The sequence below is a fragment of the Trichosurus vulpecula genome, chromosome X, assembly GCF_011100635.1.
Source record: "Trichosurus vulpecula isolate mTriVul1 chromosome X, mTriVul1.pri, whole genome shotgun sequence".
Taxonomy (NCBI): Eukaryota; Metazoa; Chordata; class Mammalia; order Diprotodontia; family Phalangeridae; genus Trichosurus; species Trichosurus vulpecula.
In genome coordinates this window covers 50,072,761-50,095,767 of record NC_050582.1, presented here as the reverse complement: position 1 = coordinate 50,095,767, position 23,007 = coordinate 50,072,761, and the positions used below count along the sequence as shown (strand labels likewise).

The 23,007-nt window shown below is 45.7% G+C and overlaps 1 protein-coding gene across 2 annotated transcripts in view; it reads left to right on the top strand.

The window, feature by feature from the left end:
• Positions 1–434: 434 nt before the first annotated feature.
• GRIA3 (glutamate ionotropic receptor AMPA type subunit 3) overlaps positions 435–23,007 on the top strand; it is a 197,015-nt gene continuing 174,442 nt past the window's right edge. For both annotated transcript variants that reach the window (XM_036740134.1, XM_036740135.1), the window contains exon 1: positions 435–668. In XM_036740134.1, the coding sequence (XP_036596029.1) occupies positions 482–668 (187 nt within the window). In that variant the 5' untranslated portion in view covers positions 435–481. The remainder of the gene's footprint in view (positions 669–23,007) is intronic.

Sequence of the window (23,007 nt, the reverse complement as noted above, 5' to 3'; positions counted from 1 at the left end):
TTACCTGGAAGGAGGGATAACATATTGGTAGGGACTGGTTTGGTTCATGAGCCCACTAGGCCACATTGTCATCCAATAGAGCCAACGGCATGAGGGGACAGGACATGGGATGGGGATATCTTGATGCTTTTGGTGTGGAGAAGGTCAGGAGCATGGGCAGGTCCTTACCTTATTCCGAACTTTATAAAAGCTTTGGTTGATTATCGCTATTCTTTTGAAGCCTCTGGTTTGACATTGTCTTATCAATCCCATCCACACAGAGGGTCTAAACTGGGGTGGGGAACCTGGGGCCTCAAGACTGCATATGGCCCTCTAGGTCCTCAAGTGCAGCCCTCTGACTGAATCCAAACTTCCCAGAACAAATCCCCTGAATAAAAGGATTTGTTCTGTAAAACTTAAGGAGGGTTTCTCTCTTTCTCTCATTACAGTCTGCTCCCAGTTCTCCAGAGGGGTGTATGCCATCTTCGGGTTCTATGACCAGATGTCAATGAACACCCTGACCTCCTTCTGTGGGGCTCTGCATACATCCTTTGTCACCCCCAGCTTCCCTACTGATGCCGACGTGCAGTTTGTCATCCAGATGCGGCCGGCACTGAAGGGTGCCATCTTGAATCTGCTGAGCCACTACAAGTGGGAGAAGTTTGTGTACCTGTATGATACTGAAAGAGGTGAGTCGTGATATACACAGTTCTTTCTTCCTTCAACTGGTGAATGAGTTCATGAAAGAATGAATGAATAATGACTCACTGACGAGAAAAGTATTTATTAAGTATTTACTATGGGCCATTTACTACTGTGCTAAGCCTTGAGACTACAAATAGAAAGATCAAGAGAGCTCTCGAGGAGCTGACACGCCATTGGGGGATACAGCACATTAGAAAAGGTCATCTATTGGACAGATGGAAAGGGTACATCAGGGAGGCAGATGGAAACGCCCAGGGATCTGGATCCCTGATTGTGGACGTTACATAAGTTGATCAGATGGCAGTGCTAGGGGACTGCAGGATGAGAAGGTAGGGCCTAGAGGCTCTTGGGATGCAATGGCTGAGCAGATAGGAAGGCCTGGTGGCCCTCCCTGTCACCAGAAGGAAGAGAGTTATTAACTCCATTTTCATCCAAGCTATATGAATAGTCCAACACTAAAGAGGGAGGGCACCATTGGTAGTAGCAGTGAAAAAGAAAACACCTGAGATCCTCCCCCTAAAAATTATTTGTCTTAACAAGTTATTTGATCTAAAATGTGTACCAAAAATGTTCATTCAGTCCAAAGTGGAGAGAGCCTTGGGCCAGAAGAATCTTTGTTTCTTGAGGAAGGGGAGGGGGGAGGCAGCTAATTCCCTTGTAGGGAAGACAGATGTTTGACAGATTTGACAGATGAGGCAACTAAGGCTCTGAGAATCAATCCATTAACAAGCATTTATTAAGCCTTTTCTCTATACCAGGAACAGACCTGAGTTGCCCACTGAAAATTCCACAAACATTTGATCCCACATTGTGTGTGCAGAGAGTTGTTCCAGGTTCTATTACATGACACAGACCACTTCTTTCAGGGGGATGAGACTCATATAAAGATAATGTGCTATGTTGCCTGTTATTCTTAAGTACAAAATGATTGTTTTGTAAAGTCTGATAGGGGGCGGAGGTGGGGGTGGAGGTCAGAGATCATTAGAGGAATCCAGGAAAGCTTCCTGGAAGAGGTAGCATCTGAGCTAGGTAAGAATTCCCCAGGCAAGGATGGGGAAGGAGAACATGCCAAGCCTAAGAAACAGCTTGTGATTGTGCAGCTGATTAAAAGCTAAGTTGAGACATGGACCAAGGCCTGTGGCCTCCCAGCCCAGGGCTTGTCCTATTAATCCACACTAGATCTTCCTAGAGTGGCCCCTTGGCAAGTAGTAGAGAGAGACAGAGGAGCTGAGGCATGGCCAGAAGGGTGCCTTGGGGAGCTTTTCACAGTTGTCATTGAGGCGATGTGTTGAAATGCTCTGGATAGAGAACCTCTGCAATCGAGGGCCTGATCTGTAACCAAATGTTAGACTTCTGGTTTGCCCAAGCTCACCCAAAGCATGGCCAGTCACCAGCCACTGAGGAAGCCCCTGCTGCATCCAGAGTCCTGTGCTCAGCTCTGGCAAAGGAGTCAGTGCATGGACCACACGGGGTCCACACAGGGCGGGTAAGGTACCAGCAAAGATCACTAGTGTGTACAATGGTGCATGAAAAATGCATGGGAGTGGGGCAGAAAAAGGTGCTAAGAGGATGTCCAAGGGGGACTGACCAGGGGAACCAGAGGAGGTTTCCTGGAGAAGGTGACACTTCAGTGTAAAAGATGGATAGGAATTTGCTGGGCAAAGTGGGGAAGAAAGGACACACTAGGTGGAGAGAATGGCATAAGCAAAGGCATGGAGGCTGGAGAGAGCACAGAACATGTGCAGAGGGCAGAGTAGTTTAGTTTTGTATAGGGCAGAGAGAGAGAGAGAGAGTGATGAGAAGAGGTTGAGTGGCATAAAGGAGTGGGGAGACCCGAAGGAGTATAAATTCAAGATGCAACAGGGAGCCACTAAGGATGTTTGAGCTGAGGAGTGCCATGTGCACATCTGCACATGTGAAACATTAGTCTGGCAGAAATGTGAGCCCTAAGCATACCATCGTGGGATCTATTCACAGTAATAGACTCCCCCACCCCCTGCCCCAGAAGACTGCAGAGGTACCATTCTTCAGAGATTTTTCCCCAAAGCAAAGCTGATTTGTCCCTTAGTAGCTCATAACTGCACTCATGAATCCCAGAATCTTCCAACTGTAATAAGGCCTCAGAGTGTGCTTAGTCCAACCTATATCTTCCCAGGAATCCCCTCCTTAATATCATTACTTGCTAAGTGGCTCTCCCAGCCTTCTTTGGAATACTTCCACTGATAAGAAACTCATTATCATCTGAAGACCTTGGAGCCATAAAAAGGATAGTGTGTATTGCCTTGATGAAGGGCTCAGAGCAAGGGCTCAGAAGCCCTTCTTGTGGCCTCTGTCTTGGGCAGATCACTTGGGCAGCTTGGCTGCAGGGAACCAAGGGGCTGCTCCCTTTCCCCTCACTTGGGTTCAGAGCTTTAGAGCCAGAGGGCATCTTAGGAGGCCTCTTTTTTTACAGCGGAAAAAATGGTAAGTCTAAGTGACTTGGGATCCTACCAAAGAGAGGCATCAGAGAGTGGACAGAGCACTGGACTTGGGGTCATGATGAACTGCGTTCACATCCCACCTTGGGGACTTACCAGCTGTGTGACCCTGGGCAATTCACTTGACCTCTCAGGGCTTCTAGTGCTTCATCTGTAAAATGAAACCTCCCCAGCCTCTGTCCCTTCCAGCTCTAAGTCTATAATCCTACAGTCTTATGATCTATCATAAATCTAGAGCTAACAGGCACCTTGGAAGTCATTTAGACCACCTTGCCTCATTTTACAGAAGAGGAAACTGAGGCACAGGGTGGGAAGGTGACTTACCCAAGGTCATACATAGGATCACAGAATCTAGACCTGGAAGTGTCCTCAGAGACAATCTGGTCCAACATACTGATTTTACAGTGGAGGAAACTGAGGTCCAGGGAAAGGAAGGGATTTGCCCAAGGTCACACCGTCAGGGAACACCAGAGAAATTGATTCACAAACAGTCTACATGCAATATCCAGCAGCATCAAATCCAGGGCTAGATCTTATGCTATGGGACATCATTTGAACAGTTCTCACCATCTTTCAAGGCTCAGCTCAAATCTCACCACTTCCTGCTCCAGCACACAGTGACTGACTTCCTAGATGTCACCTCTCATTGAACCCTCCAGATAATGTGACCTTGGAGACCTCCCAAAATTGCCTCTGGAGTCAGAGGTCCTAGGTTCATTCCAGTTCACCTCGGGTGCTTATTGCCTGTGTGTGGCCTTGGTCAAGTCACTTTACCTCTCCCTGGGCTTCAGTTTCCCTTTCCTTAAAATGAGGGGCTGGATTCAGTAGCCTCCCAGGGCCTTTCCAGCTCAAGATCTAAGAGCCTAGGTGCTGAGTTCAAATCCTGTCTCTGTCCTGGGTCTCAGTTTTTATTTATTTTGTTCACTGTTGCCCCATTAAATGTTCATTGTAATGTTCTAGCCACATTGAAATGCTGTGGGCCTCATGTAGCCAGGGGGCTGCGTGTTTGACAACTCTGCACTCAGTAACTCTTTAAGCCTATGTGTTGCAGAGAAGGTGCTGACCGGAATTCATAGAGGAAGAGGGGGCAGTTTCCTTCTCTGGGAGTTCCCCATAGTAATGAAATCCTCCATCCAGCCCCTGGTGAAGCCCTGAGCTTAGAGAAGTTAAATGATGTGTTACTAACAGAGAAGGGACTTGAATCCAGGCCTTTCTGACTTGAAATCCAACATTCCTTCCACTATACCCCAATGTCTCACTATTTAAAAATACCATAAAACATAGATAATGTTAATATGTGGTTTCCTAAGTCAGTGTGCACAGGTGGCTTGCTCAGAGTCACCTGTGTCAGAGGCAGCACTTGAACCCAGGTGTCCCTGGCTGCAAGGCCAGCTGCCTACCCACCATGCCATGCTGTCTCTCCTAATCTGCAAAGTGGAGATAATAAAGAGCTTTGCAAACTTCCAAAGCACTATATAAATGACAGTTATTCTTTTTATTACCAACATGTCCTTAAGTCCTCTCCTGACCTCACTTTCCTTGTGTTGGACTAACATGGTACAATGGAGAGAGACAACATAGTATAATGAAAAAAATGCTGGTTCTAGAGTCAAAGGAGTTTGGTTCCAATCCTGCCTCTGATGCTTACTACCATCTGACTCTTACTACTGAGCCTACAACCTTGGACAAGGGACATCCCTCTCTCTAGGCCTCAGCCTAGCTGCCGCCTGAAGGCCCTAGATCTAGGATCCTAGATCAGGGCTATCCAAAACACGGGTCCTGCGCCCCCATGCAGCCCGCCTGTGTCTACCACAAGCCCAGAAATTGACACAAATTCTTTAGTTAAAGCATTTATGTCAATTTCCATGCCTGTAGTAAACACAGGCAGGCCACATAGCCCTGTTCTAGATGATCTCCAAGTTCCCTTTCAGTTCCAACATTCTCTACTCCTAGAAATACTTTCCAGAAATGCTTCCTTTATGTTGGACAGGCATGTGCAGCTTCCTCACTGAAAAGGGCTGAGATAAAGTCCAAATCATACCCAGTATCTGCGTTTTTCTCCAAGGCACAGTCCTCTTCCTGGTAGCCTTGCTCCGTTCTCCCAGCTTCAGGGCTCACCTTTGTGAGCATGACTCACTAACTATGTGACCCTGAGCAAGTCCATTCTCCTACTCTGGGCCTCGATTTCTCTCTGTCAGTTGAGTAACTGTCCTCAAATGGTGTCTTTAGGCCTTCCAGATATAGATCTCTGATCCCAAGCACTTGTTGCCTTGGAAAGGGGGCAAACTACTATGGCTCTCTCCCCTACATCTTCTCCTTGGAGCACAGATTCAAGGGCATGGTGACTATAGCCATGAAGCCAGTGGAACATGAGCACAGAGACCTTCACTTTTTATCTGTTTACCCAGTGTCTTGCACAGGCCTTCGCGCATAATAAGTATTTAATAAATGCATGTCGGGATGGGACAAGAAAAGCCCAGCTCGGCTCTGTTTGGGGCCTTATTCGAACTCTGGCTCCTTTTCCCATCTGCATAAATTAGACAGGCCCAGGGAGTACATTATCCTCTGTGAGACAGACACAAAATCCCCCTGTCTGAGCAGCAATAATGGAGGTTGACAGTAGCTGAGACATTTGGTAGTTTCTGCAGCTTGCCTAATCTATTGTGAAGAGTCTTCAAATCAGAGAACACCCCAGAGCCCGTAGAGAGTGCTGAATGACTATTTGGACTGGCTTGTGAAGAAAAGGCCGTACATATGTCTGTAATGAGAATCTCATTGAAGAGGAAAATACCAGAGCTGTCATATTTTTGAATACTTTGCCCGGCACATCCTTGACTGCTTTGAGGCATAAAAAGAGCAAGTACCGAGCAATTTGTTGTCAGCTGTTGAAATAAATTATCATTTAAACACTTCCTCTTCCACAAAGGTTATTAGCTTGGTAGCTTGTTCCTGGGGATGGGCTGACTATCAGGGAGAAAAAATCACGAGCCATTAAACCAGCCACTCCAATACCGCAGATTAGTTACCAGGGCAATTGTTCTCGCCACGATGGGACAATGCAGCAGATTAGACAAGGCGACTCTTAATAAATACCAGCACCCTTTAGGGCTGTCATACCAGGCTGAGAAGAGCCTCTGGGGAGGGGACGCATTTACTGGAAGATTTCCAGCTCGACTCGGGAAAGACACTTCGATTGGTAATCTATTTCTCTGATACCTCTCCCAAATGCCCTGCCAGATTGGAATGTGTCCTTAACTCCTTGGTGGCAATGAACTTAGAGTTGAGGTGTTTGGATGGTAGAAGGAGTGGAGAATTTAGAGAGAAGCAAAAGGCTTGGGTTTGAATCCTCCTGCCACTAACAAGATTATAGGATTTAGAGCTGAGGGGGGCCTTAGAGGTCATGTAGCCCCAGTCCCTCCATTTATTATTTTTAATTATTTTTAGTTATTTCATTAAAGATTTCCCAATTACATATAAAAAGATTTAGCAATAATTTTTAAAATTTTTGAGTTCCAAATTCTCTCCCTCCCTCCCATTCCTCCCTCCTCCTTGAGAAGGCAAGCAATTTGATTTTGATTATTCATATGAGGTTATGCAAAACACATTCCCATATTAGCCATAGAGCAAAAGAAAACACAAAGAAAACAATAAAAATAAAGAAAATTTTTAAAAGTATTCTTCAGTCTGCATTCAGAGTTCAGCAGTTCTCTCTCTGGAGATGGATAGCGTTTTTTCATCATGGGTCCTTTGGAATTGTCTTGAATCATTGTCTTGATCAGAGTAGTTAAGCCTTTCATACTTGATAATCTTTACAATATTTTTGTTATAGTGTAGGGTTCTCCTGGTTCTGCTGACCTTTACTTTTCATGAGTTTATCTAAGTTTTCCCATGTTTTTCTGAAACCATCCTGCTTGTCATTTCTTATGGCACAAATAATATTCCATCACAATCATGTACCACAACATGTTCAGCTATTCCTCAATTGATGGGCATTCCCTCGATTTTCAATTTTTTGCCACCACAAAAAGAACTGCTATAAATATTTTTATACAGATGGGTCATTTTCCCTTTTCTTTGATCTCTTTGGGATACAGACCTAGTAGTGGTATTGCTGGGTCGAAGGGAATACACAGTTTTATAGCCCTTTAAGCATAGTTCCAAATTGCTCTCCAGAATGGTTGAATTAGTTCACAACTCCACCAACAGTGCATTAGTGACCCAATTTTTCCACATCCCCTCCAGCATTTATCATTTTCCTTTTTCTGTCACATTTGCCAATCTGATAGGTGTTAGGGCTCAGAGTTGTTTTAATTCTCATTTCTCTAATCAGTAGTGATTTAGAGCATTTTTTCACATGACTATTGAAAGCTTTGACTTCTTCCTCTGAAAACTGCCTGTTCATATCCTTTGACCATTTGTCAACTGGGGAATGGCTCTTATTTTTATAAATTTGGCTCACTTACCTACATATTTGAGAAATGAGACCTTTGTCAGAGAATCCGTCCCTTTAGAAGACAACTGAGACCCAGAAGCATATAGGTCATAGGAGTATAGATCTAGTGCTAGAAGGGACCTCAGAGACCATCTAGTCCAAACCCCTCATTTTAAAGAGAAGGAAATTGAGGCCTGGAAAGGGAAAATTATTTTGCCCAAGGTCATACATAGAATCAAAGATCTAGAGTTGGAAGGCACTACAGAAACCATCTAGTTCAACCCCCTCATTTTACAGAGGTGGAAACTGAGGTGAAATGAATTGCCCAATGTTACACAAGAAGTAACTAAATACTCTGACTCTGCGTCCACTGTTCTTGCCCCAAACTCACAGTGCCTCCTAATACTTCCCCAGTGTGTAACCTTGGGCAAATCACTGAATCCCTCTGGGCTTCAGTTTCCTTATCTGTGAAGTGAAGGAATTTGACCTAGGTGACCCCTAAGGTCCTGTCCAGCTAGCCACGATCTTCTGATCCTATTTATTTTCATGTATACACTGATAAAAGAAGAGATCTTGTTTTGTGGGTTTATCAAAACATTCTCTTCTTCAGGTAAGATAATGGCATTCTCCTCAGTAGGACATGAGATTTAAATTGTTTTCCATAATGGGAATGGGCTATCCGTACGCCTGGCAGGTGGTACTTCAAAACAATTATTAACAGTAACGTCTTGCATTTATACAGCACTTAAAGATTTTGCAGAGCAAATACTATCTCCTTTTACCCTCACGACAACTCTGTGAGGTAGGTTCTATTCAAAATGCCATTTTACATATGAGGAAACTGAGGCACAGAGAGGTTCCTTGACTTACCCAGAGTCCCACAGCTAAGTTCCTGAGGCTGGGTTTGACCTCAGGTCTTCCTGACTCTGGGACCAGCCCAGCATCTACTGTGCCACCTCACTGAAAGCTCAGTGGGACTAGAGACAGAGGCCCTAGGTTTGAATCCTGACTTTGCTACTTTCTAGCTGTCTGACATAACCTTTTTGGGTTTCAATTTTCTCACCTTGCAAATGAGGGGTTGGACTCCAAGGTCTCTGATCTAGTGATCTTGTGTGGAATATGCTGACTGGAATTAGGGGTGTAGCTACCACTTCAGCTGCATAGTCCAAAATTCTGCTTCCACAAGATAAAATACCTTGCTCCTTTTGGCCTGCAAAATGAATAGCTCACCCTCCCCCACCCCCATTCCCAACCCCCTGCAATGCACCAGTTACCTGAATGGCATTGACTCCTCTGGAGGAAAAGAGGCAGCAGGTGGTAGGATTTCTCTCTCTCCTTCTGACTCTGGGGTACTCTCCAATGCATTTATACCTTCCCCAGGCAGATCAGAGCCCCAAAAGCAATTAACCCTAAAAAGATGCTGAATCACTCTGTTCAGAACAAGAAGAATCAGGAAGAAATAGGCCTACTACCTGTGAGAGGAGAGTAGGTGGTATAATGCTAACAGATGAGAGAATGACAAATGACTCAACTCCTCTCTTTTGTGGTCAAAGAGAATGATCTTCAAGTTGGTGATGGTAAAGGGAATATAGTGAAGACAATTGAAGCCCAGGATAGATGAGGAATCTAGTGAGAGGACATTGAGCTGTTGTAACTGAGCTTATGATGAAATATGTCCCTGGGTACTGATGGAACAGGTGGGTATGATCTCTGAACCACTGACTGTGACCTTGGAGGAATCACAGAAAAGTAAGACAGTTCTCAGAAGACCAGAAATGGGCAGATTCAGCATTGAAGAAAAGGCAGTTTCTGGAAATTATCAACTGGTAAATTTAAGATTGGTGAAAATTCTAGAGCAGGGTTTTAGATGAATAGTTTGGGAGCCCTTAGAAAGCATCATTTCTCGGACTAACCTCTTAGAAGCAGCTGGTGGGGCAGTGCATAGAACCCTGGGCCTGGCATCAGCAAGACCCGAATTCAAATCTGGCCTTAGACACTTAGTAGTGGTGTGATCCCGGGCAAGTCATTTAGCCTCTGTTTGCCTCAGTTTCTCCAAATGCAAAAATGGGGATAATAACAGTACCTACCTCCCAGGGTTGTTGTGAAGTTCAAATGAGACAATATTTTTGTTTGTTTCTTTAGCTTGTACAAAGGAATAATTACTTCAAAAGATATAATCACAAATATACAAACTCCCTCTACAACACATGGGAGGCATCCCCACTCACTATACCATCTCCATCTCTAGGAAGGGGAAAGGAATTAGGTTCATCATTTAACTCAGTTCCGATAGAGCAGATTCTCATTTCCAAGTCTGAAGCCCCCATGGGACTCAAGTCTCAGGGACCCTGGCTTCTCAGGGCTAAAAGCACTTAGCACAGTGCCTGACGCATAACAGACTTTTAATAAATGCATGTTTCCTTTCTTCTTCTTTTCCTAGTATGGTTACTAACAGAGATAAGATAGATAAGCCATAGTACAATGGCATAGAACAGATTTTAGCAGGGCATTTCCCAGAGCCTCTCACAGTCATACTTGCTAGAGCTAGAAGGGACCTCAGAGACCATCCAGTCCAGCTCCCTCATTTTACAGATGACGAAACTGAGGCCCAGGGAGGAGAAATTACTTGCCCAGGCCATACAAAGGACCCTAGATCTAAAGCTGGAAGGGCCTGCAGAGGCCAGGTAGTCCAACCCCCTCAGTTTACGGAAGAGGAAACTGAGGCTGAGTGAGGATAAGTGACTTACCCAGGGTCACACAGCCAGAAAGTACCTGGGATCTAATTTGAACTCAAGTCATCCTGAATCCAGGTCAAGCTCTCTTTCCGCTATGCCACCCAGCTACCAAAGTGGCAATTGTCATGACATCCTCGTAGACAAGATGAAAAGATTGACTTGGAGGTTAAGGTTCACATGAATAGAGGTACTAGGTACAGTTGGATTTGTTTCTGGTTCACATTTCATTAGCACGAGGAAATTCTCTTTACTTTTTAAGGTTAATCTTGAATATGCAGTCATAAAGGGCATTATTTTATTCATCAACCAAGCTAAAGTCTAAAATTAAACGATTTTAATCAACTTCTAAATTTTACCTAAAAAATACAAACTGAAAACATGAGACATAAAACACCAAATGTAGAGGAGGCAATGTAGCACGCCTAGACACACCCAGCACACCCTGTACACCTATCTATGACCAGGTCGAACGGCAATATTAAAATAAAAGTTGTTTATTGGATCGATGTCAACCTACAAACAAGTCTCCAACGGCATGCCAAACAAAGAGATCTAGCTTAACCTCTGTTCTAATCAACGCTTTTGTCAATGACATAGATGTGCACTGAATTATTTCCTTAGATGGATCCCAGATCTCAGAACCATGGACAGTCTTTCCACTGGCATAAATTCTACCCCAACCCTCTGCACATGCCCCTCCCCTCCCCACCGACACACATACACTCACATATTTATTTCTTCTTATGGAATCACTGCCCATCTCCTTCCATAAACCTTCCACAGTGAATCCACCCAATGCAAGGGAGGCTCTTTTTCCTATCTCAGGAGTTCTAATGCGGCATTCAGATTGTCCATCTTTTGTCTCTCATTGTTGCTGCTTGACCCATCTGCTCCCTTTTCCGAACCCACACATCTTTGCTGCTGGTTTTTCCTCATTTCTCATATGCAAGTGTTTATGGTGACATGATGTTGCTGGCTCGCAATCTGCCATGCATCTTTCCGTGCCCAAAGGGTTGCTTGTAGTTATAATTCATGGTGTTTCAAGTTTCTTCACTTGAAGAATATTGATGCTTGAAAAATGGGCTTCTGTGACAGTGGGCAGCTAGGGAATCATCTAGAACACTCTGCCGTTTTCCAGTTCTGGGGCTTCTGCCTGCATAACTCCAGATCCAGCTCACTGTTCATTTGAAGTGCTTATACATGAAGTCATGCTTATCCAATTTGAGAATGGACCCCAAATGGAAAGAACATCTAATATATGTAACCTGGGCAGGTCACCCAACCTCCCTGGGCCTCCACTTCATCCTCTGTAAAATGAGAAGATTGGGCTAGAGGGCCTTGGAGGCTTCTTCCAGCTTTAGAGCTTTTATGTGTGACCTTGAGCAAATCACTTCCCTCTCTAGGCCTCAGTTTCTACATCTGTAAAAATGAGGGGGCTTAGGACAGATGGCCTCTGAGATCCCTTCTAGCTCTAGGTCTCTCATCCTATGGTGCTCTAACTCCATGATCCTACAACACTATGTTGGATAACAGAATCACAATTCAAAAAAGATCCCATAGGAGTGGGGAACCTGTGGCCTCGAGGCCACATGTGGTCCTCTAGGTCCTCAAGTGCAGCCCTTTGACTGAATCCAGACTTCACAGAAAAAAATACCCTCTAGGTCCTCAAGTGAGGCCCATTGACTAAATCCAAACTTCACAGAACAAATCCCCTGAATAAAAGGATTTCTTCTGTAGAACATGGACTCAGTCACAAGGTTTTTCCCAAGGACCTAGAAGGCCACATGTAGCCTTGAGGCTGCAGGTTCCCTACCCCTGGCCACTAGAACAATGGGCCTATGCAAAAGAGGCAAAAGATAATAGGGATAGATATAAAGTGATACATAGAGCTTTGAAAAAATCAAATTCACAAGTACAAGATAGGGGAAGTGTGGGTGGAAAACAATTCATATTTTAAGAAAGATCTAGAGGGGTTTAGTGGGCTACATACTCAGCAGTCAACAGCCATATGGCAGCCAAAGAAGATCATGTGATCTTGGGCTGCTGTAAGAGAGGGACACTGTCCAGCTAGAGCTAGGCCAGAGTCACTTTGGACTCTGCTGTGGTCAGACCACACCTGAGAGACTGTGCTGAATTCCAGTACCATGATTTAGAAAGAAAATTGGACAGCTTGGATATGCTTAGCAATTGAGGAATGATATGTTTTGGTGTATGGGTTTAATGGAATAGTATTGTACAGTAAGAAATGGTGAAAGGGACAGTTTCAGAGAAACTGGTAAAGACTTGTATGAACTGATGCAGCATGAAGTGAACAGAACCAGGAGAACCAGCTATCCAATGACAACAACATGCAATGAATGGCCAACCCCAACTTGAGAGTGTTGCTGAGGAAGCCTGCTTCCCACCTCCTGACACAGAGAGGGTGGGCTCAAATGCACCAGGGAAATGTGTGGGGCTGGTTTTGTGTGAATATGCATGTTTATCGCAAAGGTCTTGTTTCGCTTACTTTCAATTGGAGTGAGGGGGAGTAAGAAAGAGGGGTTAGTGATGTTGCCAAAACATAGGAAGAAGCAGGTTATTGAAATAAGTAAAGGAAAATGCACAGAAGAAAACCAGAAGAAACAGACAAGCAAGATAGCTTGGAAAGCAACACGGTGAGTTTATTATGTACTTTTTAAAAGAAATGTCCATAGTAGAGTTGTACCGATCCATATAGAATCATCTTTTTCTTTTCTGCTTTGAGAGGGAGAAAAGAGAAATGGCCAGGATGGAGAAAGAACTGGAAACGATATTAGATGAGGGATTGAAGAACTGAAGGAACTAAGAATGTTTAGCCCGGAAAAGAGAAGGCTGCATGTGTGTGTGGGGTATGTGTGTGTGTGTGTGTGTGTGTGTGTGTGCATGTGTATGTGTGTGTGTGAGAGAGTTTGTGTATGTGTGTACATTCTTGTGTCTGTGTGTGTGTGTATGTCTGTGGGTCTGTGTCTTCGTATCAGTGTGTGCATGTCTGTGTGTGTGAGAGAGAGTTTGTGTATGTGTGTCCATTCTTGTGTCTGTGTGTGTATGTCCGTGTGTGTGTCTGTGTGTGAGTGTGCATATGTGTGTGTGAGAGAATTTGTGTATGTGTGTCCATTCTTGTGTCTGTGTGTGTATGTCTGTATGTATGTGTCTCTGTGTGTGTGCGTGTGTGTGTGCGTGTGTGTGTGTGTGTGTGTGTGTGTGTGTGTATGTGTTGGCGGATGTGAGGGAGGGATGTGAGACCTGTCTCATCCATGTGAAGACTGTCACGTGGGAGACAGCTGAGTTTTGTTCTGCTGGGTCCCAGAGGGAAGGACTAACAGCAGTGTCTAGACACTACAGGGAGGTGAGTTTTAGCTCAATATGAGAGAACTTTGGAACACCTGGAGCAAATACACAACAGCTTGATGCAAAAAGGGGTGAGTCCTTGTCAAGACCCCCTGTCAAGGGTGCTGAGGAGGGAATTCTTGCCATGAGTGAGGAGTGACCTCTGAGGACCCTGCTAGCTCAGAGATTGTAGAAGTAGCAACAGCCATAGTGCATACAATCTGATTTGATGTCAGAAAGCCCTAGGTTCAAATCCTGCCTCAAGTTCTTCCTTGGGCATGACCTTGGGCCAGTCACTTAACCCTCTGGGCCTTGTTTTCCTTATCTGTAAAATAAGGGAGTTGGGCTCAGTGACCTTCCGAGCTCTAAATTTATGATCCTAAGATTCAAAACAGTCTTCAACTAATGGAGGACTCTTCTCATTTCAGAGGGTTTAGCTGAAGTCAGTATAATATGTCAGTGTTTGGTGGCACCTTCTAGAATTAAAATACTGTGTAAGTCTGTAGGAAGTCCCAACAGCAGCCATCTCTGTGCTGTGACTCGGAGGTTCATCCCCAAGCCTCCTCCAGCTTTGGGGGTGCCTTGGCTGGCAGCTCCACTTGGGATCCACTGTCTTTGAGTTGGGAGCAGAGAGTTTCAGGATGGAAGAAGCCAGAGCCAACAGTGTCAAATGAAGCAGAAGAGACAAGGACAATTAAGATGGCGGAAAGGCCACCAGATTTGAGGTCTTCAGGATCATTGGTAACCTCTGAGAGTGTAGTTTCAGAAGAGCCACAGGAACAGGAGCCAGATGAGAGGAGGCTGGGAGGGGATAGAGGTGCCAGATGGTTAGAGATGGCCCAATAGAGAGGTTTAACAGTGAAAAGAAGGAAAGAAATAGCACATTAGCTTGAGGGGGTAGCAAGGTCAAGGGAAGGATAAATGGCAAGCAGCTTCCAAGGGCCCTACTACCCACCTGTGCATTTATTAAGCATCTCTTGTATGCTCAGCACCAGACTAAGAGAAGCTGCCACTGCCCCTGCCCTCTGCCAGCTGGGCAAGGAAACAAAACAAATACCTTAAAAACAATTAAGGAACAGTCCAGAATGCAGCATGTGACCAAGGCCCAGGAGTTCCAGCAAAGGATCATTGGTTCAATGTAGACTGGAGATGCCAGGGAAGGCTTCATGGACAAAGTGGGAAACCATTGCCAGATACCACACATCCCTCTCGCCTGCAATGCTCTTGTCTGGGTTCCTAAAGGAAAACAAAGTGATGGCTCCTCCCCACCTCCGTCCCTCAGAGCCCAGAGACAGTGCCAAGAGGCAGGCTCGAACCTCCTGAACAGAGAGCACTACTGACATCACTGGAAGCTCCTTGAGGGCAAAGACTAGCTCACTCTTGTTCTTTGGTCCCGGCTGGCCTCGTGGCCAGGAAGACCTGAATTCAAGAACTGCTACTGACACCCTCTGGCTGTGTGACCCTGAGCAAATTCACTTAACCCCTCTGTGCTCTGGCAGCTCTCTAAGCCTGAAAGTAACAGAGAAGGTGCTGACTTGCATTCATGGAAGGAGTTCCCTCATCTGGGAGTTCCCTATTGTGATAATATCACAATTCCAGTTTCTATTCCAGGCACAATGCCTGAAGCCAAGTAGACATAATGAAAACTTGTTGATTAATTATTAAATGGGAAAAATATCTATTTCTCTAATGTATTAATGTATGCTAAGTATTATGTGGCACAGTAGATAGAGCACTGGGTCTAAAGTCAGGAAGATCTGAGTTCAAATCCAGCCTCAGACACTTACTAGCTATGTGACCCTGGGCAAGTCACTTCACCCAGTTTGCCTCAACTTCCTCCACTCCAACATGGGAACACTAATAGCACCTACCTCCTAGGGTTGCTGTAAGGATCAAATGAGTTAAAAGTACTTTGCAATCCTTAAAACACTATATTCTGCCCGCTATTATTATTAGAATTCATTCAATAAGCATCTATTAAGGATCAATTGAGTTCAAGGCACCTAACAAAAGTCAAGGCAAAATGAAAGGCAGTCCCTGTCTACGAGGAGTTTGCATTCTCCCAGGGGTGGGAGTGGAGAGAGAGGCCAGGAAGGACTGCCTATTGGAGGTAGCACCCAAGGCAAGCTCTGAAGGAAGTGAAGGATTCTGGGAAGTGACTGTAAGGCAATACTACAGTGGGAGATGGAATGTCACAGTCAGGGAATGGAGAGTGGTACCATGTGTCAGAACAGAGAAAGTGTGAAGAGGAGAGAGGTGAAACTTTCTCCTTACGACCCTGTGGGATGGATCATTTGTTGTATATTATTCCCGTTTTACTGACAGGACAGGGAACTGAGGTTCAGAGAGGGAAGGCCTGGGCTCACACAGCAAATAAACGGCAATCAGGGCTTGAACTCCCCAAGTCTGAGCCACGTCCCAGCCCAACTCTGTGCCTGTCAATCAGGGCTGCAGGACTCTTGAAAGCAGCACTACTGGGCCTTTTGCATGCCTTCTGCTAATTCAGAAGTCCCTGTAATGCCAATGAAGATAAACAGAGATCCTGCCGCCTGGCCTCGGGCAGATCCCTGCCCACCTCGGAGACCTCCACAGAAAGCCATCCAGAAGGCCGGGAAAGAGGATTAAGACAGGAGAGGCAATTCCCTCCTCTCCACAGGCCCGGCACATTGAATGCCTTTAATTGGTGGGAGATGGGGGGAGCGGAAAGAGAGCCTGCCTTCCATCAGGACTTTTTGGGCTGCTGCCAGGCATGCCACCCCCTGGGCCGCTGGCCTGCACTCTGTCGGCTCCCCAAATGATCTGATTAATTCTCTGGTGCTAACTGTCTCAGCAGGCTTTCTGGGCACTAGAATAGAGGCTAATTAAGATCAGGTCAGGAGGAGAGGCCAATGGGAGTCTGTGCTCTTCTTGGGGGTTGGGCTTCTTCGGCTAGTTCTGTTTCAGTAGCTGCCCTTGGCATTGATTTTGGCCCAGTCCCATGACAACTTCCCCTCATCTTATCCAAGACATACGTTGGTCCTTCCTTTGTGGGCGATCGCCAGGTTCTGGGCTCCTTTTGTAATGCTCGGAATTCCCATTTCTTTAGGACTGTAAGTTTGCAGGGCACCTTCCTGACAGCACCTCTCTGAAGCAAATAGTACAGGGCTCCATCCTCATTTTACAGATGAGGAAACTGAGTCTCAGAGAGGTGAAATAGGCAACCCAAGCATATTGGGACCAGGATTTCATAGGGCTGTGGGTTTGAGAGCCAGGAAGGATCTTGGAGGATCTTGGGATCCAACTGTTCATTTTACAGACAAAGAAACCACAGCTCAGAGAGGGAAAGGTATTTCCAAGGTCACCCAGGTAGTAAATGAGAAAGACAGGATCTGAACCCAGGTCTCTATATTCCAAGTCTAGTGCTGTTTCCACTCTCCCCCTTTGCCTCTCTTCAGCTTTCTTTTGATTGAATTTGGAATATATTTGGAAGCCACGATAAAAGTTAATGGCGTTTGTGTCCAGGCTATTTTAATGTAGTGACCAGAGAGCTGGCATTGGAGTCTAGAATACCTAGGTCCAAGTACTGCCTCTGAAACATACTGCTTATGTGACCATGGCATGGTTACTTCAGCCCTCTGGGCCTCAGTTTCCTCCTCTGTAAAATGAAGGGGTTGGACTCAATAGCCTCTGAGGTCCTTTCCAGCTCTAGACCTAGGGTCTTATGTGTGACCTTGGACAAGTCACTTTCCCTCCTTGGGCCTCAGTTTCCTTTTCTGTAAAGTGAGGGTGCTGGCCTAAATGATCTCTTGTTTCTCATTCAGCTTTAACCTTGTATGATCCATTTTCTAAATTCCTTCAAATTCTAACATTCTATTTTCTATGTTCCAAGGTTCTACCCAGCACTGACATTCCCTATTCTAAAGGCCCATCCAACTCTGACATTCTATGTTCTAATGTATGTTCTAATGTCCCCTGCAGTGCTAAGGTGCCGGGTTCTTAGGTCCCTTCCACTTCTGGTATTCTTTTTTTGAAGGGCTCTTACAGTTCATCATTCTATGGTTCTAAGAGCCCTCCTAGCTCTCACATTGTGTTCTAAGGTCCCACCTAGTTCTAACATTCTATGTTCTAAGGTCCTTTCCAACTCTTACATTCTAGGTTCTAGGTTCTAAAGTTCCTTCTGGTTCTCACATTTTTCTGTATCATTCTGTGTATCATTACAGTACTCCAGTTTCTTTCATATCTATACTAAATTCCAATCATCCTGGAAGGGATGCATAAACCCCAAATTATCTCTTTATGTGATTTTGGAGTCTCATCAGGACACCCAAACTCTCCCCTGGTGGGTTGGTTGAAAATAAGTCCTGGAATTTAGTAGAAATGTGAAAGCAATTGGAGTACTGTAATCATATGCCCTCTCTTCTGTGCTCAAGGCCATCCTGGCACTCTCCTGGGTAGGAGGGAAGAAGAGACTGATGAGTCACTCCCCAAGTGTCTCCAATAGGTAGCTCCTGAAGCCTCACTGGGGACAGCTCTAAGTTGGCCACTATGACCATACTGCTCCTGGCTCTGGGCTTGCCTGGCACTGGTCCCCATTCTTCCCTTCCAGGGACTTTAATGTCACTCACTTTCCCCTGACTTTCCCTGCAGCTGGCCATCTGGAGGTTTCAAGAAATTGAAGAGAAATAAAGAAGGGGAAGGGGGTGTAACAAGAAGTAGATCAGGGTAGAATGCTGTGTCTGGTCTGGGGAAACTGAGATTCAGAGAGGGCAAGTGACTGACCTAAGGTCACACAGATGAGAGGTGCCAGGACTAGTCCTCAGACCGACCTCTCCTGAGCCACTTCATGCCACCTGGGTCTGGCTGGACCCTTGATCGAGTGCCATTTAGATGGTGGCTGCTGGGCCCAGATTCTCCACTATTCCATTCGGCCCGACCTGCTGATATTTACAGAATTGCTTCAATTCCCTCAAGACAAGGCAAGAGCAAGACGAAATTAATCTCCTCGGCTCCCAGCAAGAGAGTAAACAAAACAAATTGTTTCCAAATGCCCACATAGGCAAAGTGACAGGGATGACAGGCGGCCGGGAGGGCTGGCGCAGAGCTGGTGCACAGAGGGCTTTACAGCAGATCAGCTCCTAGGGTTAACGCAGAAGGCCATGCCAGCTTCTCTCGGTTATCTGTGCCAGTGGAGGGGAGCCCAGGAACGGCTAATCCACATGACACTTCTCTGGGCAGAAAGTGCTCTTCCCCAGATGCTCATACTATTCTCTGTTGTCCATCTGTGAAGGAGAGGAAGACAATGGCTAAGAGAGGGACCGACTCGTCTCCAAAGCAGGCGATCGATCCAGACATGTCACAGAAGGGGACCAGGGAGACTTTCTGCACTTGTCCAGATTGCCTTGAGAAGCTCCAAAATGAGCCAGGAGATTGGCATTTCACTCGGCCTTAAAAACTTTGTGGTGCCAAGAATTCCCTTTAGAATAAAAGTGCCCCTGGGAGGAGGAAGCAAAACTGCATATACTCAGCCTCCAGGTGCCACCCTTTTCCTCTCAGTGCCTCTACCCACATCCTAGGTTCCTTGGATCTAGAGCTAGAAGAGACCTCAGAGGCCATTCAGTCCAACCTCCTCTTTTTATAGAGGAGGAAACTGAGGTGCAGAGACCTGTCCAAGATCACACAGGTAGCAAAGTATAAGAGGTGAAATTTGAACAAGGATCTGCCTTTTGAGCCAGTCTCTTTCTACTGTACAATGGGCCCCCTTACTTGCCCAAGTTAAGCCTGAAGTGGCGCTACTACTATTGCTACTACTACTACTGATGATGGTGATGGTGATGGTGATGGTGATGATGATGAATAACATTTCTATGGCACCTATTGTGTGCCAGGCACTTTATAAATATTATCTTATCTGATTCTCACAACGACCCTGCAAGATAGATGCTATTATTATCCCCACTTTACAGATGAAGACCCTGAGGCAAATAGAGGTAAAGTGACTTACCCAAGGTCACACAGTTAATTGTACCTGGAGCGCTTGGCTCTTACTGACTCCAGGACCAGAATAGAGCTCCATGCTCTGTGGAGCCACCTAGATATTCCCTTAGCAGTGAAGACTCAGTTTTACCTTTATGGACTAACTTGGACTGACCAGACTAGGACTTGGGATAGGCCCTTGGGGAAGGAGGACATCAGACACCCCACAAGGGATGCAAGACCATCCCCAAAGTCAGACTTTCTCCAGCCCACCCAAGTTTGCCCAAGAAACCTTGAAACTTTGGGCTCACCCCCTGACCACTTCACTTCATTTGACTTCACTTCAGCTCATTTGGAGTCAGCACCTCATGATTGGGCAAGTCATTGAAACCTTGCTAAGACCATCTGCTAACTGCTTTGTGGCACGCGGCTGGGTTCTACAGCTGGACTAAACATCCCTGGAGATCAGAGATCATCACTCATATATCTTTTGTTCTCTATAATGCCTAGCACAGTGCATACCTTATGGTACATAAATATATGTAGATATAGATATAGATATAGATATAGATATGGATATAGATAGATAGATAGATAGATAGATAGATAGATAGATAGATAGATAGATAGATCCCAGGATCACAAAGCACTGAATTTGAGAACTGGAAGGCAGCTTAAGACAATTTGCTCCAGTCTGAAAGTCAGGTTGCATTTGTAGCTTTAAGTTTTGTAAAAAAATGGATAGATTTCTTACTTTACCATCGTGTCAAGTTCCAACAGCTGTAAGTCCTTTTACAAGATGGGATTGCAGTTTTCAAAATAGGAGCTACATGTGTTTCTCTGGCCTTCTGGCGAAGGCCTCCTCCAGTGCCTCATGGTGGCGTACAGGCCACCCTAAGTTCTCAAAGGCTACGTCAGCAGAGCACAAGTGCTGAGGGTCTCACCAGAGAGGTAACTAGGAATTCTGTACCTGGGGCCAAGCCCGCCGAGCAGGGATGGGGCCGGGGAGCCATCTAAAGTATGACCATTCCCATACCTGATTGTGCTAGGCTGGACATAGAAGTCGTGGGAGTGGAAGAGGTAGAGGAACTAGGAAGCCATTTTGCTTGAAGACAATAGGGGCTGGGGTGTAAAAGAAGCAACATAACCTAGCACAGGGGTGGGGAACCTGCAGCCTTGAGGCCACATGTGGCCTTCTACGTCCTTGGGTGCAGACTTTTGACTGAGTCCAAATTTAACAGAGCAAATCCTTTTTTAAAAAATGTATTTATTTTTAGTTTACAGCATTCAGTTACACAAGAACAAGTCCTTTAATTAAGGAATTTGTTCTGTGAAGTTTGGATTCAGTCAAAGGGCTGCACTTGAGGATCTAGAGGGCCATATGTGGCCTCGAAGCCACAAGTTCCCACCCCTGGGCTAGAAGATAGTCTACAGCACTGGAAGTCAGGAGTTAAAATCCCATCTCAGACACTTACAAATTGTCTATCCTTGAACCAATCACTTAACCTCTCTGCAACTTAGTTTCCTTATGTGCAAAATGGGGAAAGTTGGACTTGATGGTCTCTAAGGTCCTTTCAGATTTATAATCTTATCATTATAAATTACAGTGACCTGGCTAGAAATCCCTAGATGACAGCAACAGTGATCTAGACATGAAGAAATAAGCTTAAAGACCAGATGTTGGGGGAGAGGGAGATATGAAAATAGCAAAGAATATGTCAGCTCCTCCTACCTGGCCTGTCTCAAAGGGCATGAGAGGAAGAAGAGCCAGCCCAAGAGAGGGATCCAAGAGAGATGTGGCATCTTCTGGAGAAAGCTGGGGCTCAGTGAGCATCAGCAAATGGGAGAGGAAGAGATCTTGGGTTGATGATCAAGAAGGGTTCCAGGGGGCCTAGTGATAAGGGCAGAGGAGGAAAGGGACTCCAGAGGGCTACGACAAGCTGAATCCTAACAAGGAGTGGGGGAGCAGTGGTATCAGAAGAAAAGAGATTCCAAGGTAGGGGAAAGCAGGCAGGCCTCCAGAGTGATGGAGTTGTGAAGGGAGAGGGGGCAGCCCATCCCTTTCCTCCATCTCCTGGCCTCCACTATCATCAACCCATCTGCTGGGCCCACCTTCCCTCCAAACACTTCTGAGACATGGGCCAGCACAGGCATAAGTAACAGGGACAGCAGTCCCTGGATCAAATCAGAGAGGCAATAACAATTCCACTGGGGAGGAAAGGAGGTCCAGATGCTGCTGCCTGGGACAAAGGCCCAGCTTTCCCATCCTGGTTATCATTTTGGGTCCTTCCAAGCTATAAAGGCTTCAAGTACTGACCAGCAACGGGGCCTTTGTCACCAAGGACAGGCCTAGCTAAGTTTCAAGATGCTCCTCATCAGATGGCTACCACTAGGGAACAGATTTTTCTTAGCCATAGTAACTCATGAAAGCTTTCCTCTAAGACTTGAAGAGGTAGAACCTGGTAGGAGGACTAGAAGGCCTCTGAGGTCCCTTTCAGCTCTAGACCTAAGATCCTATGTGTGACCTTGGGAAAATCACTTCCCTTCTCTGGACCTCAGTTTCCTCCTCTGTAAAATGAAGGGATTGGTTCCTTTAAGCTCAAGATCTTTGATCCTATAGAGATGTTTTCCAAAGCATTTTCCTCCCAACAATCCTATAAGGCAAGGATTTTCATCCTCCTTTGACACAGGGAGAAACTGAGACTGACAGCTAGGAGCTCACATTGCTAGTGAGTATTGGAGCTAAAATTGTGACCTAGGCCTTTGGACCCCAAGTTCAGAGCTCTTTCCTTTGCAGCCCACTGCCTCTACTAAACTAGGCTGTAATAAGCTGAGACCTCTTCCCAATTCTATGTGGTTAAGCCGTTCCTATTTCCTGCCTCTCAATTCCTTTATCTAGAAAATGGCAATAATACAGCTTGCTCCTTATCTCAGAGGAACAAAGAGGACTGGCACTATGATGTGTGTTAATATCAAACGCCACAAAGTATGATTGGCAGCTCACCCACCGCTCAGCGAGGGACTCTCTAGATAAGTGGATAGGGCTAGTGGGAGAGCCAGGCACTGTTTGGAGCATCATAAGGACACCTAAAATTGAGCAATCGACATTTTACCAACACCTCAAAAAGTTAGTGTTCCCCCCCAAATCCTAATGTACTTGGGAAGGAGGTCCTTCCCCCAGGATCAGCCCATCTTCCCTAGTCTATAGAAATATTGCTGGGGCCTCCTTGCCATTGGTGAGTCACCCACCCTCAATGGGCAAAGTCCATCAATACTGTCAGAGCAGAGGTTCCTATGTAGACAGCCATTAGCCACCCAAGCCAGCAAGCCTATATTTTGAACTAGGCAGGGCCTGTCCTCATTGCCTCCAGAGGATAGACTT